The 14745-nt window shown below is 33.0% G+C and overlaps 1 protein-coding gene across 1 annotated transcript in view; it reads left to right on the forward strand.

Moving 5' to 3' along the window:
- KLHL1 (kelch like family member 1) overlaps positions 1 to 14745 on the forward strand; it is a 396571-nt gene that overhangs the window by 260411 nt on the left and 121415 nt on the right. The window contains exon 6 of the mRNA XM_059144513.1: positions 13781 to 13967. Coding sequence (XP_059000496.1) covers positions 13781 to 13967 — 187 coding nt within the window. The remainder of the gene's footprint in view (positions 1 to 13780; positions 13968 to 14745) is intronic.

A 14745-nucleotide genomic window follows, 5' to 3' on the forward strand; every position in this document is an offset into this window, starting at 1 on the left:
TTGACAGCTATTGTCTTACTCCATATGCCACCAAGCTTTTTTCTTTTTCTTTTTTTTTTTTGTAAATGTGATGTTTTAAAATGTTCTAAATCTCTTCTTTCCATGTATATTATTAATACCTTTAGATTTGAACTTATCATTATTTTTTTTTTTGCAATGAACTCAATGGTAATCATCCAATTGTAGCGACCTCTTTCTCCACCTATATCCATTCTTCATAATGCCTCAGGAATGAATTTTTTAAAACATAAGTTCACTTTATAGATATTGATTAAAAGGCAAATCATACATACATACAACAGGGAAAACAATAAAAATTCAAAATGCTACTATTAATAATACCAGAATCAGTCATTAGGTGAAAATTAGTCTAGAAATCTCTTCATTTATTAATTCACTCACTCATTTCATAAAGACTTTCTAAGAGCCACCTATATGCTGGGAGTATGCTCTTTGTGCTTAGCATTGCACATTAGAGTAAAGACCATTCTTTACTCTAACGCAGCTCACATTTTAGCAGGAAGGGGAGGATAGGGTGAGGGAGGCAACAGGCATCAAAAAAAACCATCCACTCATTATAACTCAGATGGTGAAAATAATTATGAATTAAAGAAAATAAGTCAAGGTGAGAGAGTGTTTGGGGGTTACCAACTTAGGTAGGCTGTCCATGGAAGTCCTTTATGAAAAAGTGACTGTGAGCAGAAACAGAAGAAATGAGGGAAAAATCAAATAGATATGAGGCAAAAGAGTGTTCCAGGAAGAAGGAACTGCAAAGAAGCCAAGGTAGAGTTCTTTGGGCAGGGTGGCAGGGGTGTGGACGAGGAAGTCAGAAGTGTTCAGGAGATAGATAATGTAAGGCTTAGATGCTCATAGGGAGTTTAGTTTTTATGCTAACTATGGAAAGCCACTGCAGGATTTTGAGCAGAGAAAACATGTACTCTGGTTTTTTTTTCTTATTTTTTATTATGGAAATATTCAAATGTATTCAAAAGTAGAGAGTAATTCTATTTTAAAAGGAGTATTCTAGCTGGTGTCTGAAAAATAAACTATATAATAGTGCAATAGCTAAGATCCCAGCAGGAGATCAAATTTACCCAAAATGCTTCATATGAAGAGATGTTAATGAAGGCACTACTTACAGAGGTGTGGCCAGTGTTCAGGAAATGAACAAAGGATGTTGAGGACTCAGGGAACCTGAACCAAGGTGATGATGGAGGAAATCTTACTACATAGTTCAGAAAGATCAGAGGTATGGCAGAGTGGCTGCCCTACTTGAGCTGTAGTCATAAAGAGACATCACTACAGCCACATCATGCAGAGAGTAGGGAAGAAATATACTTATATTCATTTTCACCACCTGACTTTCTGGTTATAAGTCCCATTGGCTGGAGCTAGCCAAAAGCAAATCAGCAAGGGAAGCAGGTGATGCTGTTCCAGAAGGTTCAGCTTCACAAGGAATGGAACTGGACAGAGAATAGTGCAAACTGAATGACAAGGAAGCAAATGAAAATAACCAGCACTAAAAGGGCAGACTACAAGCACATATACTAGTCAGGAGGTTTTATAATTGTCCAGGTGAGGATGTTAGCTTGTCCCAGGGTTGTAAGAGTAAATATATTCTAGACATATCTTGAAGTTACATACTACAAGTATGTCCAGTGGATCTGACATGTTGAATGAAGGTAAAAGATGATTCATAAGAACATTAGAGATATATGATTAGAAGGCGGGCTTCATATATAAGGATGGAAGTTTGGATGGATGGATGGATGAATGAAGATTGAAATAAATACAGGGATAAGAGATAAATATTTTATTAAGAATAGACACTCCCTGAACAGTGTATTTTGAATAAATGTCATTAGTTTGGATTCTACTTGACTTCCTTTCATTCCTCTGTACCTATGAACTTTTTTCTTGAAATAGTCTTTATTATTTTCCATGCCTGGAAAATAGGCACTTATTTTATTGATTTGGTTTAAAGAAGGCACCCTGTTGTACGTATTTCTTTAATATGTATTTAATATGTAGCACATGGTTAAGCATATCTTCTTATTTCCTAGAGTACTTTGTCCATGTTTCTTGTACCTTTTGACTACCTTCACCCATTTCTCCCACCACCTTCCCCCACCTCTGGCAACCACTTATCTGTCCTTTGTATCTATGAGTTTGGTTTTTGTTTGTTTGGTTTTTTATGTGTGTGTGTTTAAGACCCCACATATTAGTGAAATCATAAAGTATTCGTCTTTGTCTTTGTGACTCATTTCACTTAGCATAATGGGCTCACGGTCCATCTATGTCATCAAAAATGGCAGGATTTCCTTCTTTCATAGAGATGAATATATTCCTACATATATACATATAACATCCTCTTTATCCATTCATCTCTCAATGGACACTTAGGTTGTTTCCATGTCTCCACTATTATAAGTAATGTTAATGCTGCAATGACTATGAGGGTGCAGATACTCCCTCAAGTTAGTTAGTTTTTGTTTTCTTTGGATAAGGACCCAGAAGTGGAATTGCTGAATATGGTGAATACCACTTTAAACAGTTATCTTCCTGTACATCTACACATTAACTGATTAATGCTGCTTCATGAAATGACTTTCAACTGCTATGCAAGTCTAGGAGGGTTATATGTAAGGAAAAGAAGAAGAGTGAATGGATTAATGATCCCTGTTTTGAAAAAGTCAACTAACTGAAAACTGGGATGTTGGATACAGATATAACAAGCTTCTCAGCACAACATTATATACGTTTGCTTAGCTGTGAGTACTAGAAAACCATAACCATATGCTCCACTACATTATAAATTATATTACATATTACTCCATTATAATATAAATTATATTGTGAATTATCAAAGTTTAGGAATAGATACATTATTTTTTTGCATACTCCAAAGGGTCTGACATGAGGTTTGACACATTTCAATTATTTTAATACCCTTAATATTAATATTCATGTTTATATTTTCCCTTATCCTTGAAGTTTGTTCAATAAAATGTTTGAACAACTCATTTCATACCTAAATTTTAGAAACTCCACAGGCAGAGTGTATGCCCAGTGGAATTAGCTTTACTTGGGAGAATTATTTTAATCCCTTATTGACTTGCAAGATGCATCCACCCTGATGTTTTCACAGGAACGTATCGCACTGATGATGATCAAAAGAGGTATGTTGGACTTTGATCAGAGTAAATCTAAAGAAAGCTGAAATCTGCAAATACGCAGTGATTATAATTCTTTCTCCATCTTCTTTTAGTGGAAGAAGGGAAGTGAAATACTGACTCATACCTTATAATTAGTGTGAGAGAAATGGAAAGTTTTTTATTTAAGAAAATTGAGACAGTGCTAAAGCAAAATAAAAATTTAATACTGTGCACGTTATTATAATAGAAATCAGGAGATCTAGTTTTGCAGAGTAAACTAAATGTGGTCCCTTTGATTGCTTTCCTGCAGATATGTGTCAAAGAACTTCCAGAAGCATCATTTGCTTCTTACCATCAGCATTAACTACTCTGAGACAGAACAGAGAGAAGCAGAAGAATTTTCAATCTTTCTGGTAACACCAGATGCTCTTTATAGGCTTAAGACATTTACTTCTTTTTGGTTATTGTGTGTAGGCCACTTGCAGATTTATCCCTCTCAATGGAAGTATACTTTAGAATGACCTTTACACTTAATGCTTTGTGCTTGTTAACTATGGTTAGTCAGGGGACATTGTGTCATCAACTACCTTCTTAAAAAATAGGATGACAAATAACAGAATTTTAGAAAGAGAGATTTTACCTTTAAAATTCAAGTAAATACAGTTAATATTTAAGAATGAGACAGCCACCTATCAAACCATAAAAACGAGATAAAAACAGTATATTTTTCTCCTGGTAATTACTAAGTATAAGCAATAGAATACTAAATAATGAATTAAGGAAATTACAGATCAAGTCTAAGTCCTGCTTCTCCCTCTCACACTCCCCCTGCTTGTGTTCCCTCTTCCATTGTCTCTCTGTGTCAAATAAATAAATAAAATCTTCAAAAAAAATGTTTGATCTTTCTAAAAAATTCAGAAAAGAGTTAATATCTTCTGGCAAAGTGGCTTTTGGAAGGAGAAGGGAATAGTGAATGGAAGGATCTTAGGCAGTATTATAATAATAATATCTGATGACTCTTTGGAATGGGCTTGACTAAGAACATAAACTTTTCTAAGTAGAATTACCAGTGGATTAAGTCTTGAGTGAGTTATCAAGGGGTCTCAGTAAGAAAGACACATTTTAAGAATATTTACTTATTCACACCCTACAGTGTGAAGCCTTTGCCTTCAGCTCAGGTCATGTTCCCAAGGTCCTGGGATCGAGACTCAGTCGGGCTCTCTGCTCAGCAAGGAGCCTGCTTCCTCCTCTCTCTCTCTCTCTCTGCTTGCCTCTCTGCCTTCTTGTAATCTCTGTCAGATAAATAAATAAAACCTTTAAAAAAATATATTCTTATATTCTCACACTGTATTTTCCAACATTTTGAATCTAAATAGAAGTAGCTTAAAACAGAAGTACAGGTAAAGAAATACCGTAATCCATCAACAAAAATCAGAAGGCATAAGTCAATATAAGAAGAAGAATGGCAATGCTAAAAATAAGTTCGGATTTAAGTGTGTAGTTTCAATTGCCAGTGCAACATCCAAGCTCAGTGCTTGGTTGGAAATCAAATACTTGGTTACGAGTCAAATCACCTTACAGTAATGTCCAAGAGCCCGAATTATTTGTGTAATAGAGTTTTGCTATTGACTATGACTGGAAATAAGCATGCCATCAGCTGAATCTGGGATAAATTATTTAGAAACATAGATGTTTTGTTGGTTGTTAAGCAAAGATGTTTTTGAACGACCATAAATATGTATGAAGATGATTAATTTACGCATGTAATTTGAGATGTGATATTGAATATATTTCTGCCTATACATTATACACTTTTAAGCCTCAATACTAGATGTGTTGTTTAAAATAAATTAATAGATACTCTAATTAGAGTAAGTGATTGATCACTTAAATAGTTATCGAGCAGTTCCTAGGAGCCTGTAAACTTGTTAGTGGAATTCAACAAGGGGTGGCAGATATTTTTTTCTGGTTTCCTACAAATTTATGACTAGCATGCATATGAAGCCCTTAAGTAACCACACAGATGTGAACTCATTAAAGTCTGACACGACTGAGAAAAGCACATTGTGTCGATTGTGGCCTGAACATGAGGGAAATCCTCATGGAAGTAATAGAATCTACACTGGACTCTGAAGATTGGGTTATATTTTGATAGAAGCCCCAGAGGGAAAAAGCATTACCAATATTACTTTGAAAAAGGGCAGGATCCTTTAGGACCAGAGGAAAGAGGTCTGAAAAGCTAAAGGATGAAATACAGAAAAAGATGCATGAGGTATCTTGGAGAGTGTCTGAATAGCTAAAATGGGTTGTATTTTTGGCCTGCTAGTCTGAAGATATGATATAATGTCCTGGAAGCAATACTAAACTCATGCAAGCTTTAGAATATAGCTAGACATGGGTAAATTAACACAAGTGTTCTAAGAGGTGGGGAGGGGGATATGCTTGAGTAGGACCGATTAGTGGTGAGAGAGATCGCAGGTATCTAGGAGCTATTACAACACCTGGCACAAAATAGGTGCTGACTACATATTTGCTAAGTGAATGAATGAATGATTGAATGTGTACAAGATCCAGAACCTGCCTAGGATGCAATGACATTTTTCTGGGGGAAGATGATGTTCATACAGGGCATGTTATCACTTATTTCAGCTTTAGAAATTTTGAGCTTTCAAACTACATTTAGAATAGCCAATTTATGTTAAATAACTAGAAGTTAATTATAAATTAGCAGCATTAAACCCCATCTCATTTGTCACTAATAACTACCATCATTTTAGTTAATTTTATGATCTCTACTCATTGTGATTATGTTATTATTCTTCTTTATTTGTACTGTCAGTTCAGCCAAATATTTTTCATCTCAAGGAATCAAATATTCAGAATTCAAAATATTATGTATTCAGAATAAAATTAATGAACCTCATCTTTATTTTGCAGGTGCTTTCTTTTTGTTCCTCAAATATCTGAGCAGGAATTATTCAAATGTATCTGATGGTAGCATGAACATGTCAGTAATTTGTATTTTCATTTTGAAATGACAGTACAGGAGGAGACTTGAAAAGCTACACTGTATCTGCTTTCTCATTTATTTAAAAATATAAATAATATGTTCAAGGAGTTTAGTCAGAACAGTGATTGTGCCAATAGAAAGAATGAAAAGATATTTCTGTCTCTTAATATGTCATGATGCTATCCTTTGCCAAAATTCCTTTCAATGGATATAAATGGGATTTTAAATGTACTTTAAGGACCTATCTACTTGTGTCAATGAGTTTCTTTCAGCCTGCAGATTGATATCCTGGCTAGAGCTGAGTTAGTTCCTCTTGGGGAAGGTTTGGCTGTTCCATTCCTCGCATATACTCAAACTGCTACCGTCAAGGTGTTGTTAGCATTGGTGCACCAACTAACTTATATTCTTAGTTGTCAAAGGAGTTGTCCTGTTTCTTCCATCTATGTCTCTGAAAATCTATCTGAGAGAGAGAAGAAATATACAGAAAACCTCTCTAGGCATGAGGCAGTTTATATCTTGCCTTGCAATGCAGAACAACTCTACCTGGGAGCTCCTCGTTTATTACGCTGCTACAGAGTTCTCTGATAACTTAACTCTCTCCATTCACTGGCACCGTATACCGACAATTCAACAGGCTCTGGGCTTAGGTAGCACTGCGAGTGCTCATTAAATCACTGTTTCTCTTCTGAGAAACCGTTTAATAAAAATACCTGAAAATTTATTGTCTCAGACCCAATTATAAGATATTGAAGTAGAAAATCGTTTTTTCTTGCAGCTTATGGCATATGATAATATTTTATCATTCGTCCTATTCATTCTGTCAAGCAGAGAACTTGAAAGACTATGTATGAAACTGTCACTTGTTCTTTAAGGACTGTCACTTCTAATAGGAATCAATTTTGTTTTGTGGATTCAGATTCTGTGAGTAGATTTTTTTAGCACAACACCCAGTAGCAAAACAAAAGTTTGAAATATTATGAAATAATGTGTGGTGTATGAAATTTTGTCACACTGTTATGAATGTGAGACTGTTTTCATAACCTTGATAGCCCAAGGATATAGTGTTAGAAGAGTTAATACTTCCTTTGGTCCACAGTAAGTCTAAATTTTTCTTACTTTAGGTGTTTTTCCATTATTGCACTCCATTTTCCAATGAACTCCCTGACCAGAAGAAAGGTACAGATGTGTTTGCTATGCTTTGTGCAGGTCCTGTTAGTCACCTTGCCTTTCAAATTACGTCTCCATTCATGCAGTATTACTATTCCTTAAGAAACATCTTACAACATAGATATTTTTCTTGTTTCCAGTCATTAACATGACAGGAGTATAACGCTATAATTTCTACCTCCTAAACAGAACTATTTTATGATATTTTTTAAAGTCTGTGGAGATTCTTTAAGAAGCGGAGAAAGACAACTATCATATGATCTCCCTGATATGAGGAAGTGGTGATGCAACATGGGGGCTTGGGTGGGTAGGAGAAGAATAAATGAAAGAAGATGGGATTGGGAGGGAGACAAACCATAAGTGACTCTTAATCTCACAAAACAAACTGAGGGTTGCTGGGGGGAGGGGGTTTGGGAGAAGGGGGTGGGATTATGGACATTGGGGAGGGTATGTGTTTTGGTGAGTGCTGTGAAGTGTGTAAACCTGGTGATTTACAGACCTGTACCCCTGAGGATAAAAATATATGTTTATAAAAAATAAAAAATTATATTAAAAAAAAAGAAAAAAAAATTAAAAATAGATCTACCCTATGACCCTGCAGTTGCTCTACTGGGTATTTACCCCAATGATACAGATGTAATGAAAAGAAGGGCTATCTATACCCCAATGTTCATAGCAGCAATGGCCACAGTCACCAAACTGTGGAAAGAGCCAAGATGCCGTTCAACAGATGAATGGATAAAGAAGAAATGGTCCTTATATACAATGGAATATTATGCCTCCGTCAGAAAGGATGAATATCCAACTTTTGTATCAGGATGGACAGGACTGGAGGAGATTATGCTGAGTGAAATAAGTCAAGCAGAGAGATTCAATTATCACATGGTTTCATTTACTTGTGAAGCATAAGGAATAACACGGAGGACATTGGGAGGTGGACAGGAGAAGTGAGTTGGGGGAAATTGGAGGGGGACATGAACCAGGATAGACTGTAGACTCTGAGAAACAAACTTAGGGGAGGAGAGTGGGGGTGTGGGGGGTTCGGTGAGCCTGGTGGTGGATATTAAGGAGGGCACATACTGCATAGAGCATTGTGTGTGGTGCATAAGCAATGAATCTTGGAACACTGAGAAAAAATTAAATTAAATTAAATTTAAAAAAATAAAATAAGATAGAAATCACCCAGAAAAAAAGTCTGTAATGCAAATTATTATAATATAAATATTTTGATTTTTGCTATAAAATTAGAATACTACACCCTTTATGCAATAAGAATAGGTCATGCAGCTCAAACAAATTCATGCATTTGATTTTCTTTGCTTGTGATATAAGAAAGTTATTTACAATGTTAGAGAAGTATCTATACATGCAAGTTAGTGCAGAGAATCATGACAAAGATTCTAACCAACAGAGTATCTTCTTTGACATATTAAGGAAAAATATAAAGATAGGAGACTATTTTCTGAATTACATGACAATTTATTCTATTATCTTATTGGAAGGTTGGGAAAACAATGCAAACTCTAGATACTTGAATAATGCATTCCATTTTCATGAAGCAATACTTTTTTAGAGTCATAATTTCCAATGTATTGCAAGGATTTGAAGTAAATTCATATAAATATTCTTGGAAAACTGCAGTTTGATGAGTATCTATGTGTAACTATATGGGATTAAATCATTTATCAATATTTTCATGTTCGTAAGTGTGGCTATTTTAGGCACGTGGTTGAATTTCTCAAGACATCATCAACCAAATTATTGGTATTTTAATGACAAATGTAATGGCCACTTTTAAGAAATAGTGTTTTAATAATTGAATTTCTTTTTTATTCCCCCAACGTGTAGTTAGAAATAAAGCCAATGGAACTTTACAAAGAGTATGCAAAAAGACAATAGCAATGTTTTTACACACAAAATTACAAAGAACATATCTAATCAAAATTCATGACGTTGCTGGCAACTGGAATGCGCTCTAACAAAGTTATGATGGAGAATTCTAGGTATAAATGGATAAATAATTCTTATTTTTCATATTAGTCAATTCTGAATATCATACACGTTTCTTGACCATGTTCTATTCTAAAGGTTTACCCTTTAACTTGCAGATCATTATTTAGTCCCAAGGAAAACCTGCCAAGGTGAGATAGGGAGTCAGGACATACTTGCAAAGTGACTGCCTCACTGACATAGATCAACCCGTTAGAATTTTATGTAATGCTGTTAATAAACCCTATGCTGTCCTTCTTATTGAGTCTCAGGACATTTTGATTTTTTTTTTCAAGATTTACTCATTTATTCATTTGACAGACAGAGATCACAAGCAGGCAGAGAGAGGAAGGGAAGCAGGCTCCCCACTGAGCAGAAATTCCCCATGCAGGGCTCCATCCCAGGACCCCGGGACCATGACCTGAGCTGAAGGCAGGGGCTTTAACCCACTGAGCCACCCAGGCACCCCAATATTTTGATTTCTGATATATCTTCTGGTTATCAAAATATTTTGAATATTATTATTGGGAGAGATTAGTATCTTTCCTTGAGGTTTAATACACAATTTATGATATAGTCAATGATTATTCTAAGTATAAGAACATACTAAAAGTGAAGACATTATGAAACATCCATGAATTTTTTTAATTGTAAAATAAATTATATTATGATTATTATTGATTGGAGGGGTATTGGTTGGTAGTATCCTAGATAAAATATCTAATTTGCAGACAACTGTTGTATAAATTCTTATGTGTAAACATGAATATGTTTCTAAGTAGTATATAATTTTTGAAACCTATTGATATATTTTCCAAATTTGAGTGGCAAAGGAGCTGTCACAATAGCTTAGATTTCATTAAAATTGAAGAATATAAAAAAAGTATTTTCCTTTGATAAGGAAGAGCAATAATTGTGTGAATCTTAGATTTCTGCAGGAAATCTAATGATAGTTCAAATTTATTTATTTATTTATTTTATTTTTTTTTTTTAAAGATTTTATTTATTTATTTGAGAGAGAGACAGTGAGAGAGAACATGAGCGAGGAGAAGGTCAGAGGGAGAAGCAGACTCCCCATGGAGCTGGGAGCCTGATGTGGGACTCGATCCCGGGACTCCAGGATCATGACCTGAGCCGAAGGCAGTCGTCCAACCAACTGAGCCACCCAGGCGCCCGATAGTTCAAATTTAAAAGATAGCTTAACCATTTTATTTTTCTGAATTTGTGTCTTAATTTAGGCTGTAATGGTAATGCTAAAAAGTGTTGTCAGAGGAGATGAAATATAGACACAGTCATACTATCTATAAGCAATAATAATAATTTGAAAATACATAAAAATAAGTAAAAGCAATTATGAAAAATTTAATTTCTTTCAAGATTCAAAAATAAAATTTAAAAACTCTCAAATGATTAGGGGTATGCTAAAATTAAGAAGTTTTATACAATGTTATGTTACTTAAAGGAAAAAGTATTTAAGTACAGAATAGCTTGGTTATTTTATAGAATTCAATTATAAATTTTACTTTTATTTGTATATCTTCCTTGTCATACTTTGAAATAATTTATAATATTTTTGCTATGCATACATCTATGAACATTGAGCAATTAATTTCCCTTTAAAAAGAACTATTTGAAAGTATTATAAATAAAAGTACTTATTATTAATATAATTATTAATATATTTATTAATACATAAGATTATAAACAATAAATAAGGTTGACTGTCCTCTGATACTGTATTTTGGCAAAGTTCCTTAAATTTTCTTTTACAATTACCTATTTTTAATGAAAAATTAGAAAGAATCCTTATTTATCTCTGCATTTTGCGTTTAGAAACATATAGATATTTAGCCATTCAATAAGTAATACAATTATGTTTTTAAGGTTGGCTTTATCATGTTGCACATTCTTTAATCTATGTCCATTTTATATATATATAAAATAAGGAACCAGGAAAAGTTAGAAATATTTCAGAGACTAATGTGACTTTTCTTAGAAATCAAAACTGTATTTAAAAACTAATCTTTTAAAATTTTTTAATATTGGTCTATTGTCTTAAGGTTTTCTGAAGAAATAAAAACTATAATGTAAGCCAACATCAGTGACCTTTTTGATATACAGGACTACAAGAATTCACAAGACTGAACCTTTATAAAAGATACAACTTAGTAAACAATTTTATATTTTGGTAATCCTAAACTGTTTATTAAAAATAATAATTTCAAACCCATACAACTAATGTGCAAATTTTTTAAACTTTAAAATATAAAAATTAACCCAAGTCTTGTATTTATTTAAATATTATACTAACCTAATTTTTAACATGGTGAAAAAATATAAAAGAAGGCATAGAGGTATTTTTACGTTGAAACAAATCCACTCTAATTAGTTCAAAGAGTCATCTACATATTATGACTACTATATGAACTCCTTTTAATGTAAGTGACACTATGTACCCATAGGTCAAACTTTTAAAATATTAACATCTATGCCATGAATCTATATATCTAAAGCCTAAACCCTAACGCAAACTTCCATTTGAACTCATTATGAGTTATAGTTTTCCAAGAAAAAAAAATACAGAAATGAAGCACATATCTTTTGAATTTTTTCTTTTTTTCTCCAATTTTTTTTTCTCTTCTTACCCCTTTCATTTTTTTTTTTTTATTTAACTGTTTATCTGGATAAGATACTCCTAGAGTGTGCTGCTAATAAAAGAATAGTTTCTTATGATCAACTAATCCCAAGTTTCTCCAAAAAGGTGGAAAAGGGAGAGAAGAAGAGAAAAATGATGGGAGCCAAGTTCAGCCATATATTTACATTTATCACCAGAAAACCTAATTGTTTTCCTTTTAAGGAGAGGAAAAGGTTTATATGTAGAACAAATATACTTTAATACCCAGATGACCAAAAGTCATATTAAAATACTTTTTTTTCTTTTACTTTATAAAGATCACTTGGATCTTATTGGAAATAGATATTCTCTTTGACAGTTATTTATTTATTCATTTATTTATTTATTTATAGTTACTAAAAGAGTAAAATAGTAGTCCTTAAAAAAAAGAAAAAGTCCATTAGATATCTCCTATCCTACTCCATACCATTAAAAAAAAATTATTTTTCTTGTTTAGTGTTTAGAATGAACGTGGGTAAGAAGGCAACTAAGATTTCAGTATGTAAAAAACGCAATGAAGCCAAGAATTTAGTTGAACATCTTCCCTTCTATATTTCAAAGTATTTTGGTAGCTCTAATACATTACATTCCTATTCAGCCTCAGAGGTATTGTTCTTTCTCACATGTTACATTCATTATTTTATGTGTTTTTATGTTCTTGTCGACTCCAACAATGTATGCATCAAATTGGCTGAATAAATTTACTTAATTAAGGTTAAAATGTGAAATCTAATTATTTAGTTATATGCTGCTATCATATATTAACTTATTCATTCAATACATATTTGTGTCCAGATGTGGTAAAGTTTCTTATCAATGTGGATGAAAAGGTCAGTGTATTAATATTAAATTTTCAGCTTCTTAATTTTCTAAATTTATGTGACAGATTTAACTGTCACTTGAAATGAAATATTCATTCATTAAGGAAGAAAGTGATCCTGAAAGAATCCAGAGAAAAAGAGAGTCTAAAGAAAAACAGAAGAGGAGGAAAAGAAAAGATGTTTTGTATGTGCTCAAAGAAATGTACACAAAAGAATCTGGGGGGATGAAACCCTGGTGTAGCAAAAGAGACACATACTACAGCTTCAAACAGCTGATCTCACTCTATTCCTCCCTCAGGTGCTGGATTTTTGGTATAAAAGTTCTTAATTTCACTATTGGAAACTTTACCTTCTCTACTATACTACTTTCCATCTGTTTGCATCCTTAAAGAGATAAGAATAATTGTTTTCATTTTTATTGATTTTTTAATTTAAAAAGGGTTTAAATTATACCTGGAATATCTTTTTTTTAATTTTTTAATTTTTTATAAACATATATTTTTATCCCCAGGGGTACAGGTCTGTGAATCACCAGTATACCTGGAATATCTTAAAATAAATAAATGAAATTTACGAAGGTTGTTACCATGAATTTGTTAAAGGTTTTTTTTAATTTCCTTTGCTGGACAGGTTTATGGCCAACATAGCCAACTATATACAATTTATAAACAGGTTTCATAAGAGGAAAATGATAAGAAAAAATGATTTCTGGAAGTTCCTTTAAACTCTGTGTCATAAAATGACAATAAATAGTATTGAATAGAAAATAAAATCCATTCTGCTTCTCATGAAAGGTCTTCTGTTATACTCATTTATTTATCAGTGTAATTAGTTGTTATTACATTCTTCATCTCTCTCAATATATGAGTAATATCACAGGCATTAAGCTTCTAATTTTAACTACTGATGTCATATACTCAGTCCTATAAAAACATTATTGACAGTGATTATGTATTATTCACAGATACTGGCTGACCTAGAAAATCATGCATTATTTAAGAACGATTTGGAATGTCAGAAGTTGATTCTGGAAGCAATGAAGTATCATCTATTGCCAGAAAGAAGAACTTTAATGCAAAGTCCAAGAACTAAACCTAGAAAATCTACTGTTGGAACTCTGTATGCAGTAGGAGGAATGGATAACAACAAAGGTATACAATTCTTCATCTCTATATAATATACACCCTGTATCATACCATGGCATGATCTTAATACTGTAATCTGTATAATACCAACAAAACTCACATGTTTTCTACATTAAGATTTAATATTAAGGGAAAAATCCAAATAACACCTCTTATTTTCAGTCTGTGTTTGCTGCTTCTGTCTATTCATCTTTAAATCCTTTATCTCTTGTGCATTATGGGCCAGACAGACTTCATATGAAATGAAAAGGGGATTTAAAGCACTTACAAAACACAGGCCAAATAATGTGTTGGATATATTGACAACTGTATTTCAATTCCAAGCAAAGAAAATGTAATGTGCCAGTCACATGCTGGCTGAGAGCAATATCATGAAGAACAGAGTTTCTTTTGAGGCATTTAGAATCTCATATGTAAGCCCAACAAATAAATAGCTATACATAGTGGCAGTTATACTTTAGAAACTTAATGGTGATTACCAATTAGGCCCTTCAGAAGGAAGTGAATGATTCATTTAAAAGTTGAACACATACATTTGAAGGTTTCATTCTTACTTTTCTGTAGTTTGTGGAAAATATTCCATGAATATTTGTCTTCAGCTTGTCTTATGTGATACACAAGACAAATACAACTGCCATACATTTGTGTCTGGTAAGTGATATAATTATCTGCTATATATGAATATATATATGTATATATATATATATATATATATATATATATTTTTTTTTAATTTGAGAGAGAGAGAGAGCATGAGCTGGGGGCAGGTGGAGGGCGGAGTAGG

The sequence above is a fragment of the Mustela lutreola genome, chromosome 13, assembly GCF_030435805.1.
Source record: "Mustela lutreola isolate mMusLut2 chromosome 13, mMusLut2.pri, whole genome shotgun sequence".
NCBI classification, from domain to species: Eukaryota; Metazoa; Chordata; class Mammalia; order Carnivora; family Mustelidae; genus Mustela; species Mustela lutreola.